This window comes from Haplochromis burtoni, unplaced genomic scaffold, assembly GCF_018398535.1.
Source record: "Haplochromis burtoni strain Fernald_Lab_line unplaced genomic scaffold, NCSU_Asbu1 Contig_118, whole genome shotgun sequence".
Classification (NCBI taxonomy): Eukaryota; Metazoa; Chordata; class Actinopteri; order Cichliformes; family Cichlidae; genus Haplochromis; species Haplochromis burtoni.
Genome location: NW_024582479.1, coordinates 1,445,990 through 1,466,799, shown reverse-complemented (window position 1 = coordinate 1,466,799; position 20,810 = coordinate 1,445,990). Strand labels below are relative to the sequence as shown.

Below are 20,810 nucleotides of genomic sequence, written 5' to 3'. Positions count from 1 at the left end.
TCTGGATCTGCTGTGGTGACAGCAAGTACCTTAGACGGCCCTGAATGAATAAGAATATCCCCTCTCACTAGCATAATACAAAGCCAAGAGTTAGAAAAAAAGTGTCTGAAACAAACCAATTAGAGCGTCCCAAAGCAGAAAATTAAAAAAAAAAAAAAAAAGCATTATAAGTTCACTTCAAGAGCCCACAGAAGATGAATGACTTTGCTTATTGCACCATCATGAGATTGCATCTTTGGGTTTTTGTGTCTTGAACTTGATCACATAGATACTGCCTCAACTAATGGAGTCTATCTATAATGTTTTTGATCAGGTGTCAGTGAGAATAAATCCTGATTAAATGCCTTTTAGTGTCACCATGGCATTTGACTAAAAATCTACTAACCAAATACGCTTCCATCAGCCTTAGCGTTCTTAGTTTTAAATGGCATACTTGCACTGTCAAGGTGAGCATGTTAGCATGTTGCTCTTGATAAACAGCCTCAGAGAGTTGCAAGCACGGCTGTAAACTCTTAGTACTATTTCTAAGATGCTATTTATCCACAGGATGAATGATAGGTCAGGGATCAACCCACTTTGCCTGAGCTGGGGAACACTTCTGTGGCACAGGATGTCAATAAACTTCCCCTCGTCAGTTCCCCACTTCTTCTCTCCTGCTTCATACAAGGCCTGCATGGATTCAGAAAAGGTATGAGTATAATATTGTTGGACTACACTAAAAAAAGAAAAAGTAAAAAAGAAAAACACACAGAGTCAAAGTTCAACGCAAGCACACTAGATTAACTGAATCCAACATGAGAAAATTTCAACATGCTTTCAACATAGGTGCAGGTTGAAACTTGCATCACCCAGCAAGGTGCGTTAGCTGAGATGAGCGATGCCACCAAACTCTGAATGAATTAACCTAAAAATGTGAAAGAGAAAGCTGCTATTTAAAATGTTTGTACTGCAGTAACACAAAAGTTACCTCAGTTTGAAAAGCAAGTGTTTATACACAAATGAACCAAACGTAAAAAAAGTGTACCTTAGCATCAGCTTTTGCTTTGGCAGCATCCACGCTGGTGGTCTCATCTCTCTTCCCCTGTGAGGGAGGACGGGTTTGTGAGGCGAAGAGAAAAAAAAGAAACTTTGAAATAGGCTATAATGATATCCTCACAATTCAATATTCTAAATAAACAATGTAACTTAAAAATGGCGCAACTCATTTAGCTCACACAGGACATTATTTGTATTTCCTGCATTTCTTCCTACAATCAGTATTTGGATATGAAGAAATCAAGGTGCTTTAAGAGTATATTTCTAAAACATAAACACTCACTACACACCTGCTGACTGCAGTAAATTTCAATGTGGTTGTGGTTCTTATTTGTTGGGAATGTTATGTCATCTGCTGAAATTTCATGTGCTATACCTCGGCCAAGATCAGCAGTGCTTTTCCATAATCTCCAGATACCTCCGACTGCAGGTCGTGAATCATCGCTCTTCCCGTTTCTCCAGTGAGACAGCGGAATACATGACAATTTCACAATACCGTAGTACATCACAAACAGCTGCCAACTCATTTATGATTTCAGTTTCATCAGATACATTTGAAACACTGTGTGTTAAAATGTCCTACTTGCTAGGTATGCTTCAGACAGTTCTCGGATCTGCTTGTTGGATCTCGAAGCAAATATTTCTGTCAGAGTGCTTTCTGTGGTCCCTGCACCCTGTATGCACAAGGATATACAAATGAATAAATAAATGATAATGTCAAAACAATACAGTTTAATACATCTGAAGATCAGGCTCTTATGAACCCGATGTTGACATGTGCTGTATAAATAAAAAAATATCATAGTGAACTGTTGTTTAAAGTCCAAACCATAAGTATAGCAAAATTAGATTAGATTAGCATTTATTGTCTACTTAGAAGAAATTTCCTTGGACAAGTGAGTGGAACATATCATGTAAGATAACACACACACACACACACACACACACACACACACAAATAAACACCAAACACTCATTTACAATTTCACCTACTACCAAACAATAATTTGACTGATAATGGCACTAGAGAAAACGTAAACCTTTTAAACTCACGGATTGGTACCCTGAACCTTTTTCCTGAGGGCATCTAGTCATCCTCATTATAAAGGATGTAATTTTTTCCTTAATTTTCAGACCCTGTTTTACACAGACTCTTCAAATATCTTCAGGAGGGTAGATGAAGAGAGCATCCCAGTTATCAGCCCTTTAAATCAAATGTTGAATTTGGGATCTGAGCTTGACTATTAGAGTCAATAGTTGTCCTATGGAAGAGCAACACAATATTTATCCACTCCATGGACACTAAGCCTTCTTAAAACACTGACTAATTTGTGCACACACATGCTCCACATGATGAAGCCGCTGTAACTGGCAATCAAAGTGAACCCCTTAAAAGTCGTCACTTGTTCAGCCTTTTCTCCACTAATTAAAACCGGGCTGTAATCTCCAATAGATCTTCTTTCTTTAATATTCTTTACATTTAGCATTAAGTTTAACATTATACTCAATCCAAACAAATCTTTAGTGAACAAATTATAGTGCACATCAAATTTAGAAATTATTTTTGTAACCTATTTCTTCAATCACTGAGTAAGTCACCTTTTAGAAAATTGTTTTAAAAACATGATTCAAATTATCTTAGTTTAACAAAGTCTTACCTTCATAGCTTTGATGACTTCCTGGCAGTCATAGAGAGCAGGAGGCGTTACCAAGGCTACTAACACGTCTTCAAAGTCTCCACGAGTGTCACCCTTCAGGTCATCTATTAATGTCTAATTGGGAGGAATAAAATCAAGTCCTGCACCAATAATGACAAACTCAATTTGGCCTTTGTCTGTGTCAACATCAAAGAAAGAAAAAGCTTGAAAATTAAACAGGCAAGTGTATTTATATACCCTTCCTGTGGCTTTCTCATAAGCCTTGGCGATGAGCTGACGCTGAGCACTGCTTCTTTGGGTCAACACATCAATCAGAGTCTTTTCTGTTGTACCTTTGAAGAAAACAACACCAAGCGAACTTTTAATTCTTCCAATTTTTAAAAAAAAAAAAGTGTAGAACTTTCATCAAATTGTCATTTTACTTCATGTCTATTATCAACCTCCTATTGTATGGTGAGAGTGAACTGAACTGGATCTCCTTCTTTCAGCTGCTCAAAGCAGATCATCTGCTTCCATCTCACCATGTCGCTAGCATCCTCCTCTCTCACACCAACTCTCTGTATGTCCTCCTTCAATTCATCTATGAACCTTCCTCTTTGCCTCCTTGCTGGGAGCTCCATCTTCAGCATCCTCTGCACATGTCCAAACCATCTCAGCCTTGCCTCTCTAACTTTGTCTCCAAACATCTCAAACTGAGCTGTCCGTCTGTTGTAATCATTTCTATTTTCTTAAGAGAGTCCATCCTGGTCACTCCCAAGAAAATCTGAGCATTTTCAGCTCTGACACTTCCAGCTCAGCCTCCTGTCTTTTGGACAGTGCCTCTGTCTCCAAACCATACAACATAGCAGGTCTCACTACCATCCTGTAAACCTCCCTTAGCACTCTTGCTGCTATTTGAACTGGATAACAGATAAAGATTTCCCTAATGGTTTATCCACTCCATTTTGAACTTGAATGTATGGCTACTTTTCTTTTAGATTAATAAAGTACCTGAGTGTATATGTGAATGAGTTCACCTTGCATTATACCTTTATACTGCAATAAAAAGGCACATGAGCACATTTGCCGAAGTGCTTTACATATCAGTCAGATATATATCTATAAAAATATATCAATGATGGTAAACCATTAGCTTACCAAGGCCCTCTATGGCCTTCCTGAGAGCAGACACATCTTCATCCACTTTGAAATTTGCCTTGTCCTTCACAGTTCCTCTTGCACTGGACTGATAGACACAGATGCATGCCAGTGAAAACTAATCCACAGGTAATAACTGTACCATGTATCATGCTATAAAAGAAGAGCAGGTTGTACTTACTGTCACAGTCAGTGAAGAGGGGTTGTCTAAGAGCAGGTCCAAGTCATCCTGAAACACAGAGAGGGTGACCGCCTTCATTTTCTCATATTTTGAGCCTACACGGATACAAACAGACATCTATGTAGAAGTACTTACCCAAACAGACATTCTGGTGGTTTAAGGGAGGCGTTTTACACTACAGAGAAGAAAGAAAATACACTATTAGCACCATAATTGTGTTGTAATGTAGCATCTTAAGAGCTGACTCATGCTTTAATGGATTTTTTTCCAGCTGCAGATCGCCATTCCATCTAATCAGGGCAGCGCTTTTAAGGGCATTGATGTGGCATCACAAACAAATCTGTAGGGTACAATAATACAAAACTAACTAAAGTCGAGACAACGTGCGCAAAAGGAACTACAGAAACGCAAACAAGTAAGATCCGAATGTAGACGAGGCATATCTAAAGAGCAAATTTCCTTTAAAAAAAACAACAACAACACGCACATCCAGGAAGCTGATAAAAGTTTTAAAATGTGTTCTTTTTCGTCTTACCAAGAAACAAGGAGAAGATTGAAGTCTGAGAACGAATTTCACAAACGCGTAAAAAGTCGCCACACCTTTCAAAGGGGTTGATAAGCAACGCCCACTGTGGGCTGGAGTACAGTGAATCACAGAGTACGTCTCTCATGAACTCCTCACTCCTGCAGAGTAAGAGTACAGCCGGTTACCACAGAAATAAAGCAAGAGAGATTACGACAGGCTGACGACTTTGCGCAACAGCCGAACTAACTGCATTTCTGAAATATTTTGGATTCCATTTAGTACCCATATAGAGCTTTTACTTCGATGGTAGTAATAGGTGTATTTAAACACCTATTATCTATAGGCAGTGATTTCCAGATCCTCTCTTTGATTTTATATCTATGTAAATTTCCCATAAGTATGATTAAAATATATGTCGTTACGTTTTCTAACAAGTATGTGTTGATTAGGTCTGTGTACTCGTTAAGCCCAAAGCAAATAAACGGATCAAATAGGGGGGATAGTAGAGTTAAAACAGTGAGAAAATATGAAGTACGACTTCTAAAGTAATGTCCATTTGAGTAAATATATTTAGTTACATTTTTTAATCCAATCTAACAAACTTTTTAGCAGGTCTAAAGTCCATGGCAGGGTAAAAACATGAGTCAGAGAGAAGGAGGAAGGAAATGTGACAGGATGAATATGTGCTTTGGCCTTATCGCATAATTTCCTAAGCAGCCTAATGAGATTACAGATGTTTATCTAGCCTACATCCTTAATATTCAATATTCTTTCAGCACAGCTAAAATTAAATTATGCACGCAAATGTATTTACCTAGTAAATATGAGGCACGCGAAACCATATGTTTTATTATTAAGCAAAACAGAGAGGAGCACGTGGGCTTAGTTCAGCCTAGCCCAAATTCAAAGATGCCCTGCCTGCCTCCTGAGGCGCACCAGGCGGGTTTATGCATCCACAATTGTCAGGAGAGTGTGCCACTATGAAAACGGGACTGCTGATTTAAGTGAGATTATATAGCAGCAACAGCTAATGCATGGAAACATCCTGTGGTCAGATGTCTATATGAATAAAAAATGCGTAAATTCCAGGTGATGTGTGGAAGTAGGCTGATAAGAAAAGGAAAGGAGACAGCTGCGACATCTTTCGGTAAACTGGAGACACTACAGACCTTATTAGGAAAGGGACCATGAAAAAAGCAGGCATTAGGCTGCATTTCCTGGATGGATCTTGGGTGCTTTGCTTTTTAAAAATATAATCTAGATTATATAATCTAGATTATATTTTCCACCATGAGCTCTAAGTAATTCCCGTGGAAATGTAAAATCTCATGATTTTTACTTACTTCCTTTTGCATGGTGCATCGATCTATTTTTCTGATAAGTGTGAATTTATATAAACGTAAATACATCAAAGTCTTTGGGACGTTACAAAAGGCCTCCTCGCTGACACCGCCTACCTTGTGAGGTTGCTGTTTCGCCCTAATTAAAGCCTTTAAGGAAGATTGCTGTTATAGCAATCTGACCTCTGTTACATGGTGAGTGAAACATAATCTTATTTTTATCCTTCTGAAATCTTAACTATAACCCGATGAACTAGAGGAAATAGAGGTGGGCGAAAGGAAAACAGATGCTCTACGTGGCACGAACTTATCCTGAGAGCTAAACTCGGGGAGAAATTTACCCACCATAGCCGGGTAGCGACTAAGCCTGTCAGCTCTCTGACAGCTCAGTACTATAGTGACACTTGGAGACGTGTCAGCGGCCCTTAAGAAAAGCTGTTTAGCACTCGTTTTCATTTAATACGGCGACTGGAGCATTCGTTCTTAATCCCAGAGTATGTTTTGGCCTGTTTCACTTTTATTTTTTAACGAGCGACCTCATTAGCTCACTAAATAGCTTTGCCGAACTAGCGGCTGGATAGCCGACTAGCAACAGGGAACCTCCCAGTAGTATCATGGCTAGCGAGAATTAGCCACTCCATTTCACTGTGACATCACTTTGGTAACGTCTTAATATTTATTTTATTTTTTCCAGACTACAGCCTTTAAAAAGAAGTGCACTACTAAACCTGTTCGGTCTTTCTGCGCTTAACCAGGGCTTCGTGCTTACTCTCGTTTTTCCTTTACAGGGAAGCTAACGTCACTTGCTGTCCCTTGTTTACATGAACACCGGTCATCTGGGGTGCTCTGAGGGCATGTGATGGTTGTAACAACACAGGATGAACTACAGAGAAACCGGGTTGTAAATACGGACATGGAACTTGGAGGTAGCTAACGTCGGCATCTCAGAGCCATTTCTCTGAGAAGATGACCTGGACTCTAAAGGAGGACAGCTGTGCCAGCTCCACTGTTTGACTTTGTGTGGGCGCTGGACGGAGAGCAGGAGCTTTGTTTGTCCCTGTTAAAAGTTTATCATGATGCAAAGCTACATGAGAACAACTGGAAACAAACAGTGCTGGGAATCGGGCTCTGCTTCTACCACAGGGATGATGTGGAAAACTCTCCTGGTCGTTAGTCTTTTCTGCTGGGGAAAATGTCAAGAGAGCCAGAATATGACACCCGAGGAAAAGGGCGCAATCAGGTGATGAATGTTCACATAGACATATAAACAGTGAGTGCGCTTTTGTAAAATTATTGAAAGCATTTAACTTTTGCGTCTTTACCCGTTTTGTTTTTCTTCTGTGCAGGGACCAGATTGTTGAAATGTTTGATCACGCTTATGGCAGTTACATGGTAAGGTGTTCGTTACAGCATAATAATTGTAATTACCAGTAAGTTTATGTTTGCTTTTTGCAAAAGTCCAGAGAAAAGACGAGTCAGTTGCTTCCAATTGGAAACGTGCATGCAAGCAAGCATGTTGGTTGAGGTTGCTGTTAGTAATGCTGGAGAGGGTCAGACTCACCTGTGCCTTTATAGGATAACCAGAGTTGGACAAAGAGGCACGCACGACCTAAAGTGTGTGTGGTAGAAGTAAAAAGTAGATGTCCTAACATAAATTAATCTAAGTGTATATTTAATATAGGTAGAGCAGCTAATGTTTAACTGATTATTGCATGTAAAAGGGCGATAAAGACGCAAAATTATCACTAGAAGGAGTTTAAACAAGTACATTCCTTAGTTAAACTGTCAAAGATTTCTTCAACTGAGTCCGCTAATAGTTTGAATATTTAGATGGAAAACTTAAGGGACATTGTTGAGTGAGAACTAACACTGTATGTGCCAGGTGAAGTGGGAGGTGTATAAGCTATTGATCTCCACCCATCCTTCCTCAATGAAACATTTTATGTGAAATGATAATGAAAGCATGGAGGCAAATGTTTGTTTCTGTTGTAGAAATATGCCTATCCAGCCGATGAGCTGATGCCTCTAAGCTGCAGAGGGAGAGTGCGTGGCCTGGAGCCCAACAGAGGGGACATAGATGACTCCTTGGGGAAGTAAGTAAATCGTTAATTGACATTTGGAGCATGAAAAGCGTATACATTTAAATTCCTTCAAGCAGCAGCCAGACCAAAGTATTGCAGCAAAGGTTTGAGTGTGAGCAGTTTAAGATTAGCAGATAAAAGATGACCTGATTTCCAAATGGCATAAAGTAAGAGATGAGATATTTTTGATATTTTGAGCAAGATTACTTCATCATCTCTTATCTGCTGAGGTTCTGAAAGGACAACAAGATAACAGAGAGGGGAAGGGGGGGGGGTTGTCTACCCTGCATGATAAGAACCCTGATAAATCTTCCTGACGGTCTTTTGCAGTCATAGAACAATTTTGATTCGGCTTTCTAGGAATCCTGTGAGTATTTTTTGCAGTAATTCTTTTGCTTTTCCGGACCACAACTTGACCATCACCATTCCTGTTGTTTGAGAAAAGAGCTTTGTGGAAACACTTTTACCCCCACTTTACAAATAAAATGAAAGTATTTATAAAATGTGTATCACCAATACTTTTCTAAAAATGACTCTGAACAGGATGTAGCTGTATCAAGCTACATGATATCTAGAAGTTATCTGACAGCTAAGATCTCTTTTGTAAACTTTCTTTCACTCCTAAAATCCACAGGGCAAAAGTGATACTCACCGTGCTTAAAATTCTATGAAAAGTATGTTTAATTTTCAATTTGAAGCCATTTAGAGATCATTTCATCTCCTGCTTGCTGAAGTAGTCACAGTAAGGAATTTTTGACAAGGGTGCAAAATGTTTTGCATGCCAAGTCTAATTTGTCTAATGCAGGGGTGTCCAACTCCAGGCCTCAAGGGTCGGTGTCCTGCAGGTTTTACATATCACCCTGGGTCAACATACCTGGTCTAATGCTTCTGAGAATGATTTTGCATCCTTAAAGAAGACAGGAACTATAGTCTTGCCCTGCTATTCTCTTCAAAAATACCCTAGTATTCAGAGATGCTGAATGAGCCGCTAGTTTAAGCAATAAAACCAACAGGAAGGCATTAAATCGGCATCTTGGAGTGCCATACACAGATCTATGTACAACACGTGTTTTATAATGTAACATTTAGCTTCAGACTCAGCATGAGTCATTACAAATTTAACTGAATCAGTGGAAAGTAGGACACCAGCTATGCTGCACTCTGCTAGCTATCGACATGTCATAATATTCGTTTCAACAATCTTTTTAGGTTTTCTCTCACTCTGATTGACACCCTTGACACCCTGGTGGTAAGTATTTGATTTTCCTCTCATAAAAAAAACAATATTGCTTTGCTTGTGTTTTTGAACAATTATTTCTTTCGCTCGCATGAATTTTAAACAGGTTTTAAACAAGCTTGATGAGTTTGAGGAGGCAGTGAAGAAGGCTGTGAGTGATGTACGCCTCGACAACGATGTGGTGGTGTCAGTGTTTGAGACCAATATCAGAGTTTTAGGGTATGAATCTTATGTATATATATAATATATTATACAGCCTTTGTTATTTTCCTTAGATTTGTATTAACGGCTTTATTTGAAGTGCTTTTTTTCTTGGCTCATTATTCCAATTGTAGTATTTTTTGACATCAGTACATCGTTTTATCGTCACTGGAAAGAAATATCCTGAGTATTTCTTCTTCCCAGTGGGCTTTTAGGGGGCCATGTGATGGCTGACCTCCTACGGCAACGTGGGGAGAGGATGCAATGGTATCGTGACGAGCTCCTACATATGGCCAAAGAGCTGGGCCATCGATTACTGCCTGCCTTTAACACCACAAGTGGCCTTCCCTATCCTAAGGTAGTGCTTATTTTATTGTTAAATATCACAAACCTTATTGCAGATTCATTATATGCTATCTAGTTCTTCAAAATTAGGCACTAATAAACGACAAACGTGTTCCTCATTTTGCACAGTAACTGATATAATTTTCGCTGTATTTGGCTCACCAGGTAAATCTGCGCTACGGTGTCCTAAACCCACTTTCCCGGACAGGCACCGAGTCCGACACCTGCACAGCATGTGCAGGAACAATGATCCTGGAATTCGCTGCCCTCAGCAGGCTGTCAGGAAACTCTGTGTTTGAGGTATTACCTTATTCTTCCTTCTTTTTTTCTTTTTTTTACTTTTTCATGTTAGGAATTATAGCTGAGTGTAGTTTTCACCTCAAAGAGTTTAAGCATGTAATACTTTTACAGGAACATGCAAGGAAAGCTCTGGATGTCCTCTGGGAGAGGCGACAGAGGGGAAGTGACTTGGTGGGGACTGTCATCAATATCCACAATGGAGAATGGGTCCGGAGGGGTGAGGCAGTTTAAACACAAAGATACACAAACATCAACAGCACTGGAATCATGCAGGTTCTCACACAAGCGGTGGAAATCGAGCCTTACTGAGTCTTGTGGCTTCTGTGTTTGCAGACAGTGGAGTTGGCGCTGGCATCGATTCATACTATGAATACCTGATGAAGGCGTACATTCTTCTGGGAGACAATGTCTTTCTGGACAGGTTCAACGTTGTAAGCATTCCTTGCTGTAACATCATTGTCTCACACAGTCTGTCATATTATAGTGTTTGAGCTGAAAACACTACAGTAATTATTTGTGTTTCTTGGTTTTCCCTCTACAGCACTACAGTGCCATTATGAAGTACATCAGTCAGCCTCCCCTGCTGCTCAATGTACACATGCACAACCCCACAGTGAGTGTGCGAAGCTGGATGGACTCTCTCCTGGCATTCTTCCCTGGCCTGCAGGTCTTAAGATGTGCTCAGTTAAGCATATTGACTCTTTTAATAGTGAAATAGTTTGTTGTTTATAGTTTCTAAAGTCCTGCTTTTGCTTATATAGGTTTTGCGAGGGGATCTGAAACCAGCCATTGAAACTCATGAAATGCTTTACCAAGTAACCAAACAGCACAAGTTTCTTCCAGAGGTAATGACTCAGTATTTGTATTTCTCTGTATCCCAGAACATTTCAGCAGTCAAGAAAAGTGGTACTAACCTCTTTTGTTTTTTGTTCATCTCACTGAAGGCTTTCACTACAGAGTTCAGAGTTCATTGGGGTCAACACCTACTGAGACCAGAGTTTGCAGAAAGCACCTACTACCTCTATAAGGTAACCCTGTATATTTAATCTCTGTCACTACTAGTGTCGCTGAGTAAATATATTGCATTTTCTTTGGTTGTAAAAGTTCAACTTTGTTAAAAGTTGGCAAATTTATACAAATATTTTATTCCTTTTAAGGATATGAAGAGCTTATCCTGTAGGACATGTAGGTAAGATTATATTTTGATGTGTGCAGGCCACTGGTGACCCCTACTACCTCAGAGTGGGACAATCCATAGTGGAAAAGCTCAATGCCTATGCCAGAGTGCCTTGCGGGTTTGCTGCTGTGCAAGATGTCCGCACAGGGACACATGAAGACAGGTACTGTGTGAGGCAAACTCTGTTCTGAACATTTAAAAACTGAAAAGTGTAACCTAAGTGTAACCTTAAGTATCAGAAACAGATGTGACCATTTTTTTTTCTCCTTCTGATTTTTTTTTCTTTCTTCTATATATGTGGGCTTTTCTGTGTTTAGGATGGACTCGTTCTTTCTGGCTGAGATGTTTAAATACCTGTACCTAATGTTTTCTGAGAAGAGTCACCTGCCAATTGATATGGACGGCTACATTTTCACTACAGAGGCTCACCTCCTGCCTATATCTCTCTCCACCACTCAGCCACCTTGTCCAGGAAACGATACGGTGAGAGCGCTCACTTTGTCACAAACACCAGTGCAAATGTTATCTTCCTCTATTTTCTATACAAGCTTGTGTATACCAACCACTCTGTTAGGTCCACCTGTCAAATTGCTTTTTAACATGGATATCTAATCAGGCAATCACATGTCAACAACTCAATTCATTAAAGCTGCGTCCACAAAGGGAAGTGCCCATTGGAAATGCTTTTGAAGCTGACAGCTGGTTGCTTGTGGATATTCCAGGCTCCAGTTGCCTACGTGACCTTCTTAATATCTTCACCACCGGGTACTCGTACTCTTGTCTATAGTCAACACGTACTGCTGAGAATCACTTCCAGGGTTGTATGCAGATTTAGTCACGTAGACCTGTTCTCGACTGTCTTCTTGAACTCAAATGGAGCAAGGTTGTACCCACCTTCTGATGGCTGCCTTCAGCAGGATAACACACCATGTCACAAAGTTCAGATCACCTGAAACTGGAATGAGTTCTCGGTTTTCAAAACTCCTCCGAAGTCACCAGATCTCAATCAAAAGCACCTCTGGGATGTGGTGGAACCAGAGATTTGCATCATTGATGTTGTTAAATCCTCCCAATTCTTTTGATCTTTGGGCTGAAGGAAGGACAATACTCGGTGTATAAATGCTCAATCAACAATCTTTTATTCCATACAATTCAACACTTTATGAGCATAAACCATCCGGAGGGGAGATGAGCGCGGGAGGGTGTCCGCCTGATCTCGAAGTGTCTGAGCGTTCCTCAGATTCTTATAGCTTCAGCCCCCCTCCACCTAGTCATAAAAGCTAAACATCCACATTCTTTCTCTCTCTCAGTGAGTCTAAGTTATGACCTTGGCTTCCTGTGCAGTGTGTTCTGTTCTTTTCTAATCAGACGAATAAGGCCATGACTCTCTGAAAACAGTATTTCTTATACCTCAGCAGTATAATGCATCAGAAAACAATATCATTCATTCACAATAGATCAGCAGCTTAATGTAATACAAATCAGTTTAATAACTGTAATAGTTATCACCTTCTTCTAAGTCAGGAGAATAATGCAAACTAAAACGACATAATAATTTCACAATCTTTAATTAGGGGTCTAACGTGGCATAAGATAATATAATAATCTCACAATGTGCAGACAACGGATCTGTTGTAATTGTGTGATACTATCATGTCAATTTGGCCCCAGATCTCTGAGAAAAGTTTCCAGCACCTAATTGAATGAGTGCCATGAAGAATTGAGGCAAAAAGGAGGTCAAAAACAGTGCTACCTGGTTTGTTTGTATGTCTCACATTAGCACTGTCAAATTTTTACTAAATCTGACAGTGCTAATACTGATATTGTGATAACAGAAATTTGAAGAAAATGAGGATGGCAGCATGCCACCAGTCCAATTTATCTCTAACTTTGTTTTGTTTTTTAGTACAAAGGTTTGGGTTTGTAATAGAGAAGGAAGGTGATCTTAATTTAGTGAATATTGTAATTATTGTAAGTCTCACTTACATGACAGTGCTGTATATTTAGAAGTTAACAGCAAAACTCACTGGCATAGTTGTATAGTAGGTACATACTTATTTAAAGGTGTGTCTTGTTCTTCAGGAGACTGTTCGAATTTCTCAAGAAGAAGATCTGTTTACACACTCCTGTCCCAGCACTGAGACGTTATTCCCAAACAACCCGTCATTTGCCAAAACCATCAGGGACGGCTACAAGTACCTCACTGGGGTGGGACGAGCTTTCCACCCTTTACCCATCAGGTGTGTCCAGCTGCAAGAGACTTTTGATTCCAGAGTAAATTCTCTGGTGGATTTGTGAAGTTGTTTACCTGACTGCCTTCATACTTTGCAGGGAAATTGAACTTCCACTCCACGATAATGGCATGGAGCCAGTGGAGTTCTTTAAAAGCATGGGCATTTCTCTCACTCCACTGAACGAAGCCAATATGGGAGACACTGGAAGGCTTAAGGTATACACTGATTATTTTGTACTCTAAATATGAACTGAAATGATGAGTTCAGGGTCAAAAATACGTCCGAAAATATACAATTACATGTAATTTTTTTTAATTCCACAGCCATTTTTTATACAATACTTCTTTTCAATATTTAATGCCATTGGTAAAACAAATTAAATTCAAATTGATTTAGTTTATTATTGTAAATGAATTAGTGCTCCAGCTGCAGTATTTTCATACTCCACCAGGAGGCACTGTCCAAACTCTGCGGCTCAACGAGTATATTTTCTTCCATTATAGTTATCTAGTTTGTTATACTTGTCTTATAACGGCCCACTCTTTTAAAGCAAAATCTGCCTGAGATTTAGTTTAAATGTGAAGTTATGTATTTTAATGGTCCAACCCACTGATTCCCAAAGTATGTGCCAGTTGTATAGGTACTGCAACCTAATTAAAAATGTTAATAGGAGGTGGTTAGGTTGTGTTATTACTCATTACACTGACCTAAATTTACTGCTCTTGTGTTGATGTTTGTGTACCAGTGGTAGTGGAGTCACACTCCTTAACACTTTGCATATGACTGGGTAGCATTAGCAATTTATAGCCAACAGTCTGTGTTGTTTGTGTGTGCGTGTGTTTTTTCTTTTTTTTTCTTAATGAAATGTTCAGGGAAATCCATCAGTTTGTCTTGTATTTTGATTAGAGTGAAGATTGGCTGGTGCCACATGGGTATTTGCAGCACTCTTGACTTTGGGAATGGCTGACCTGACCAGCTCTTGTTTTCAATTGGGTCTCTAAATAATGATGTCTGCAGGAGCATAAAGGAGTTTACCGGGTAAAACTTGTAGCAGAATTGAGCCAGGCACCAGAGGAGGAGGTTGTGGTGCCTCATGTCGTTCAGCTCATATCCCCACCATTTCTGGGAAGGACGGTCCTCACTGCAGGACCTGCCAAATTTGGGATGGACCTCACCAAGCAGGAGCATGGGGTGAGATAACACACCACATGGTATCGGTGTCAAAGCTAGTGTAGCTTTCAGGAACAAAGACAGAAACATGTGTTTCATTGCAACAATGTGTTTGAATAGATTACAATCTGAGATAATTGATATAATATGAACTACTAATTAAAATTAATAATTTATGTATGCATTTTTGTTCTCTTGGTCTTGTTTAGTTCTTTTCTCTAACGTGCAAAGACAAAATCACATTAAAACAAACTCTTGTGCTGCAGGTGAAGGGAAGCATAGTGAAAGCTTCCCCCTACACTGCGTGTGGACCCATAGACAATGCAGCGGGCCTAAAAGGCCACATCGCTCTGGCACTAAGAGGTGACTGCATGTTTGCTGCAAAGGCTCGTTGGCTACAGAAGGCAGGAGCCATAGGAGCTATTTTCATAGGTGAGAGTCATTACCAGTTGAGCTGAAATCATTTGCTCTTATAGTATTTCTCAAAGTTTAGAATGAGTGGACTTCAAAGATGTTCATGAGCTCAGCATACGCCTTTGTTCCTCAGACCACCGTGAAGGAAGCAACAGCGAGGAAACCCCTCTCTTCCAGATGGTTGGAGATGGCGACTCCACTGAAGACATCACCCTGCCTTTAGTCTTCCTGTTCAGCCGTGAGGGTGCCGTGCTCACAGCTGCCCTGGAGAAACATCACAATGTGGATGTGCTGCTGCTGCCCAAAGAGAGGCAGCTCGGACGTGGTGAGCATCAGGAGGAAGATTAGATTAGATATAATATGTTTATGGTATTGTCAGCAAATCCCATGAACAGTTAAAAAATGACATTATAGTTTGGTTGGTCTTTTTTTTTTTAATGCTGTCCAACTTTTTGAGTCTCTTGGATAATTTGGCACGAACCCTGTTCAAAGCTGGCTGGGAGCCGGTGACTATTTTTAGAATTCATGTGGTACCGGTGATAGGTCTCTAATATCCTGTGGGGGAGCCACAGTGGATAGATTTTGGCACAGATTTTACACCCGCTGCCCTCCCGTTTATCTAACACCAGGTATACACTAGCTTGTGACCCCCTAATAGGGTCTACAGAATCAAAGGAAAATATTATTCAGATTTTTAATGCTTGTTGGAAACAAAAAGGATGTAGACTCATCAGATTTATACTTAATCATATGTTTTATAGAAGTCACTGTAAAGGTTAGGAAGAAAATTAGATAGCATTGTTTTCAGAATTCATGCAGTGAAGAGTAGTAAAGATAATGCTGGGTGTATAATCTCTGTGATGTGACTCACCAATGTGTTAACAATAGACGGGAAAAAGTGTCTGCCTCACAGAAAATACTTACTATCATCTGTCACTTACCATTTTTATTGATTTTATATATTTAATGTTTGTTGAAAGGTGAAAAATATAGAATATCACCAGATATATACTTGATCAAATAGTGTCTAAAAGACACTGTAAAGGTTAGGAAGGCCTTTGTGCTTCTGTCCTTTAATAGATGTTTTAACTACACAGGATATGTTGTGCGTCATGGTTCCTCTGACATAATACAGAAATCAAACTTTATGTAGCATACAACAATGTATTTTCTTGTGGATTTGACATAGCTGTTGGTCCCAAATTGACCCAGAACATATAGCTATCATCATTTTATTATTGTTTTACTTGGTAGCAAAGTGCAGATTCACTATTTCAGTTGTTTTTAATTCAGGGTAATATAAAAATGGAATTGAAGTTGAGGACAAAATGAAATGATATGGAAAAACGTAGTTTGTGCTGCAGATGTGAGCTCTTCTCCTGTTTACGTGTGTCGTTGTCTGTCCTCGTACTACAGATAAAATGGAGAAACACGTCAGCATGAACCTAAAACTCCGCCTGGCAGAGGAGGGGGAGATGGAGGGGGGAGCAGCTAGCGGGCGCACCCTGGAGTTTGTCTTGGAGAATGACGAGGTGCTTCTTAAGGACGAGGGAGTAGAAGAACTGAGAGAAAAACAGCAGCAGTCATGCACAGAGGACAGTGACAGGACTCAACCCTCTCAAATCCCAGACTCTTAATGTCAGACCAAACACAAATCCATGAGCTGTGCTGATCCCGAACTTTGCTGCCACTGGTATCTTGTCAGGTTCTGGATGGAGTGTGCCTCAGAGCCCCTCACTGCCCTACAGCACAGGGAGCCCTCACTGACACAACTGGCATGTTTACGCCTGTCTTGAAGGGTCTATATTTACCTTTCAGTCAAAGATTTGTAGATTCTGCTCCATGTGGTACAGGAAATGGTGGTTGAGGTGTGGCTTCTGATCTCATGAGACTAAACTTAGTAATATAAATCTAAAAGGATAGGCTGTTAATGTGTAAACCTAAACCTAACCTGTAGTTTTTGCTCCTGTGGGCCCATATGAAGTACATCCAGAGGAAACTGTAGATAAGGGTCCAAAAATGTCCTCAGCTACGGTTGTTATGCAATGCAGTGCATTTTTAGTATATATTGCACCTTTTCACTTTAACAAGTACTGTTTAGGCATTCATTGATAGAGAGTAGAATATTACATGGCCAGTAGGTGGTGTTAGCTACCAGAGCTTCTCGGTAATGTAATGCTGGCTGTTGAAGAACAGGAAGTTGGGTTAATTTAAAAACTATTTTCTTTCTTACTGGAAATCACTTCAGGGAATTTTAAGAGTGAATACAGTTTGCATTGATGAAGTGTGCATGTGTGTTTGTGTGCGTGTGTGTGTGTGCGTGCTCTGCTTTTTTGCTACTATGTGAGCAGTGTCTGTGACTGTGTGTGTGTGTGTGTGTGTATGTGTGTAATGACTAAAAAAAACCCTTGAAGGCATCTCAGTTAAAACGTCACAAGACAAAAACGTATCCGTCTTTACAAATTCAGAAAATCGGTACGATTTACCGTCATGAATCTTTTAAAGTTCAGCTTTCCAACCCAAAAATAGCCACACGGTTAAGTTGTAACTCACGTTTTCTTAGAAACACTGAAACTGTGATCAGAGGCGGTTTTCTTGCAAGCAGACACCCCTGGTTTCAGGTGCAGCGTCAAGGATTGTTCAGGCTGCTTTGCACTTTGAGACTTGTGGAAAATTGGGAAAAAAAGAATCATCCTATTATTACGTTTGTTTACGGTCAAATGTAATAACTCATTATGGTTATTTTTCATTGCATTTTCACTGTGTAACAATTGATTGTTTGTATCTTCCTTTAAATGCCAATTTTTTTTTTTTGCAGTGCTCCTTTCAAAACACTGCAAATTGTCACGTTTATGAATAAGTGGATTGGGTGAAATTTTGGTGAGGTTTTTGGATCATCTAACATTTACCAGAGCAGAAAAGACCAACTGAATCCTACACATTTATGCCAGCGTGTGACTGAAATCTATAGTGGATGCATTTTGCATAAATTTACAAGCTGGGGTTCTGACTCTCACACACTCCTTGCATACTCACCTGTTTTACAGCATTAGGTTTACTTGTTATAACTTTGGATTAAAACTCAAAACACTGCATAACTATTTCATCCACACTAATAGTAGTTTGCTTGATTTTTAACTTTTGTGTAACATGGAAATGTGAGCCGTCATTTGTTCCTTACCTAACTGTAAAGTGCACCCTTTCCTGATGCTGCTGAGCTAATTTGAAGTCAGATATTTGTTTGGTCTTTTATAAGGCTGTGCCAACCTGTTTACCTCAGGACTGTGTATGTAAATGTTCATGCAGATAAAAGGACCATGCACCAAAAAAATGGATTGTTCTTCTTTTAAATGATTTTCATGCTTCTTCTGCAACTCTGAGGTTTTTGTTGGATTGTGTCCTGCAGCTCATAAAGTGCCAAAAGAGAGATTATCTGAAATCACTTTCCAGGACGTAAACTTAGACACATTTGTCAGTAAATTAAAAATCATAATTCCTAACGCAATCAACCAACCTATGTTTTTTTTTTTTTTTTTTTTTTTTTTTTTTTTTTTTTTTCCATTACTCTGCATTTTTATCATCAGTGGCAGTTATGGTTTCCCATGAGGTCATAGGTTAAAGGATGTGGTTGCCGTTTGCCTGTAGTAGGCTTTTGTGATTAATCATCCAGCGTAGTCTTTCTGATACTTTATTTCTCACTTCATAATGACGTATTTATCTGGTTAAAGACCTTTTGTGATTAGTTTTCCCTTTAAAAGTAGTTTAAAGTAATGTGTGCAGCTGTGTACACAGGTTGGAAATGCAATTTGATTGTAACACATTTCATATTAAGTACACACGTCTTTGTAATTTTATGGATTTTTAAAAAACATTTATTAGAAATATCGTGCAAGAGCAAAATAACTTCTTTATGTATATATTTTATGTACAGTTTGAGCTCAACACAAAAGACACGTAACATCAGTTGCCTCCAAAACCCACATGCATCACATCCGTGCCACAGCACTGCAGCGGGTTGTGAGCTTTTCAAAAAAAAGAATGCTGTCTGACTACCTTTGTCCGGGAAAAATGAGACAGACCTTGACACGTTTTTGTTCCAGAGGACTACGTGGCAAGAACGATGATGCCTGCGATGACATCAGTTATAATAGTGCTGCTGATGCTGTTTCACCCACAAAAAGCCCCACCATGTAAGGACTCTGGACAGCTTTTAGAATAAAGAGGTTGTAATTGTTGAGTGGTAGTCCTAGAGCAATCTAATTTACTGCAAGACAAATGACATGTTGGGGGGTTTTGTGTGTGTGTGTGTGTCACAAAATACAGTATACCACAAATCCATTTGATTACACAGCTTTTTAAAGTGCGTGTATAGTCATAGTAAAACGAAAGTACAAGGGTTTTACATATCAGGACAGGAATCTGGTCTTTATCAGACCTTACAGTTAGATAAATACAACCTCATATGAAGTGGAAAACATGACATATTATAGCATCCATCCATCTTTCCACTTTGCTTATCCAATTAAGGGTTGTAGGGGGCTGGAGCCTATCCCCTCTGGGGTGAGAGGTGGAGTACATCCTGGACCGGTCACCAGTCTGTCACACGGCTAACGCAGAGATAACCATTCACACTCACATTCACACTTTGGGCAATTTAGCTTCCCCAATTAACCTCACTCCACTAACTGCATGTTCTTGTACTGTGGGAGGAAGCAGAGTACCTGGAGAGAACCCACGCAGACCCAAGGAGAACATGCTGCCCTGATATAAGACACTTTGTCATTATTTATTTTATGACAGTTAAGCCATAATGCAGAAGCAGTGTGAAAAATTAAGTCAACCCAAACTGCTTTTATAGGAATTATGAGGGTAAGGAGCAGCCTGACCATAATGCATATCAGCACAAACAACTTGCACCAACTGTGAAATACGCTGGCAGAGAGGTAATGATCTGGGCTTGTTTTACAGCCACAGGACCCAGACACCGCGCAGTCACTGCTCTAGATTCTAGAGTCGATTGTGAGGCCTTCTGACCAGCAGCTGAAGCTTGGTCAATATTGATCACACAGCAAATCTACAACAGAATGGCTGAAAAAGAAAAGAATCAAGGTGTTGCTGTGGCCCAGTCAAAGCCCAGGCCTCAGCCTGACTGAAACACTGTGGCGGGAATCGAGCTCTACATAAATGAAACCGTGAAGCAAATTTTATATGAAAGAGTGGGTGAAAACTTCTCCACAGAGAAAACCATTACTTCATATGTCATGGGTACTATGTGTGTAATGCCATGTTCGCCTGTTCATTTCAGGTTGTACTTACTTAACTTTAAGAGCTGCTAAAGACTAGATAACTTTTTTTATTATGTCCTGATATGTAAAACATTTGAACTGACAGAGGGTGTAGGCGATACGCTCTCTTTCTTTTTATACAGGAAGACTGTGAGCTACTAGTAGTCCGGTTTGAGGACTTACTTTGAACCGGACAGCTAAAGATCCTTGCTGACCTAAATTCCGCTCTTTGTTTGGCAATGGTCTTTCAGCACTAAGCAAGCAAACAGCCTCCAGCTGCTATTCGCCATTTGGTCTGTGTTTGGGAAATAACAATAATTGGCTTTGGCAGACAGGAGGGACAACAATGGAAAAAAGAGTTTGTCTATTCGATGTCTATCTATACATCTTAAAAATACAGCTGGAGATCATTTTACCCCCACCTGCTGCTACCTGTTGCTCCTCAGCTGTCTCCCTTTGCAGCTATCTGCATTTGGATCATATCTGTAC

General features: G+C 39.8%; 2 protein-coding genes across 4 annotated transcripts in view; one reads left to right on the top strand and one right to left on the bottom strand.

Annotated features, from left to right (window-relative positions):
• The window catches only part of anxa3b (annexin A3b), an 8,116-nt gene extending 3,420 nt beyond the window's left edge, over positions 1-4,696 (bottom strand). Inside the window, exons 1-10 of the mRNA XM_005938810.3 lie at positions 4,547-4,696; positions 4,147-4,186; positions 4,012-4,059; positions 3,831-3,918; positions 2,931-3,025; positions 2,694-2,807; positions 1,619-1,709; positions 1,412-1,491; positions 1,025-1,081; positions 576-669 (exon numbers count right to left, since the gene is read on the bottom strand). Coding sequence (XP_005938872.1) covers positions 576-669; positions 1,025-1,081; positions 1,412-1,491; positions 1,619-1,709; positions 2,694-2,807; positions 2,931-3,025; positions 3,831-3,918; positions 4,012-4,059; positions 4,147-4,158 — 679 coding nt within the window. The 5' untranslated portion in view covers positions 4,159-4,186; positions 4,547-4,696. The remainder of the gene's footprint in view (positions 1-575; positions 670-1,024; positions 1,082-1,411; positions 1,492-1,618; positions 1,710-2,693; positions 2,808-2,930; positions 3,026-3,830; positions 3,919-4,011; positions 4,060-4,146; positions 4,187-4,546) is intronic.
• Positions 4,697-5,863: 1,167 nt separating this feature from the next.
• Positions 5,864-18,551, top strand: si:ch211-282j22.3 (ER degradation-enhancing alpha-mannosidase-like protein 3). Of its 3 annotated transcripts, none has more exons than XM_005938815.3 (21): positions 5,864-6,072; positions 6,666-7,117; positions 7,224-7,269; positions 7,870-7,970; positions 9,168-9,207; positions 9,302-9,414; positions 9,601-9,754; positions 9,907-10,041; positions 10,153-10,258; positions 10,375-10,472; positions 10,583-10,708; positions 10,803-10,886; positions 10,986-11,069; positions 11,257-11,381; positions 11,536-11,701; positions 13,301-13,458; positions 13,550-13,667; positions 14,470-14,643; positions 14,889-15,054; positions 15,170-15,361; positions 16,453-18,551. In XM_005938815.3, the coding sequence occupies exons 2-21, from the start codon at positions 6,951-6,953 to the stop codon at positions 16,671-16,673; spliced, it is 2,574 nt and encodes an 857-aa protein (XP_005938877.1). In that variant the 5' UTR covers positions 5,864-6,072; positions 6,666-6,950; the 3' UTR covers positions 16,674-18,551. The 3 variants fall into 3 exon arrangements, with proteins under 3 accessions (XP_005938877.1, XP_042079644.1, XP_005938876.1); XM_042223710.1 differs by lacking the exon at positions 5,864-6,072 and adding an exon at positions 6,160-6,371; XM_005938814.3 differs by lacking the exon at positions 5,864-6,072 and adding an exon at positions 6,160-6,538.
• The last annotated feature ends 2,259 nt before the right edge of the window (positions 18,552-20,810 follow it).

Excerpts from the sequence above, each read along its gene's own strand:
- si:ch211-282j22.3 (XM_005938815.3), top strand. The coding sequence starts at position 6,951 with ATGATGCAAAGCTACATGAGAACAACTGGAAACAAACAGTGCTGGGAA. Across the intron at positions 11,070-11,256 it reads GCACCTACTACCTCTATAAG|GCCACTGGTGACCCCTACTA; the intron begins GTAACCCTGTAT and ends TGATGTGTGCAG. Across the intron at positions 15,055-15,169 it reads CATAGGAGCTATTTTCATAG|ACCACCGTGAAGGAAGCAAC; the intron begins GTGAGAGTCATT and ends TTTGTTCCTCAG.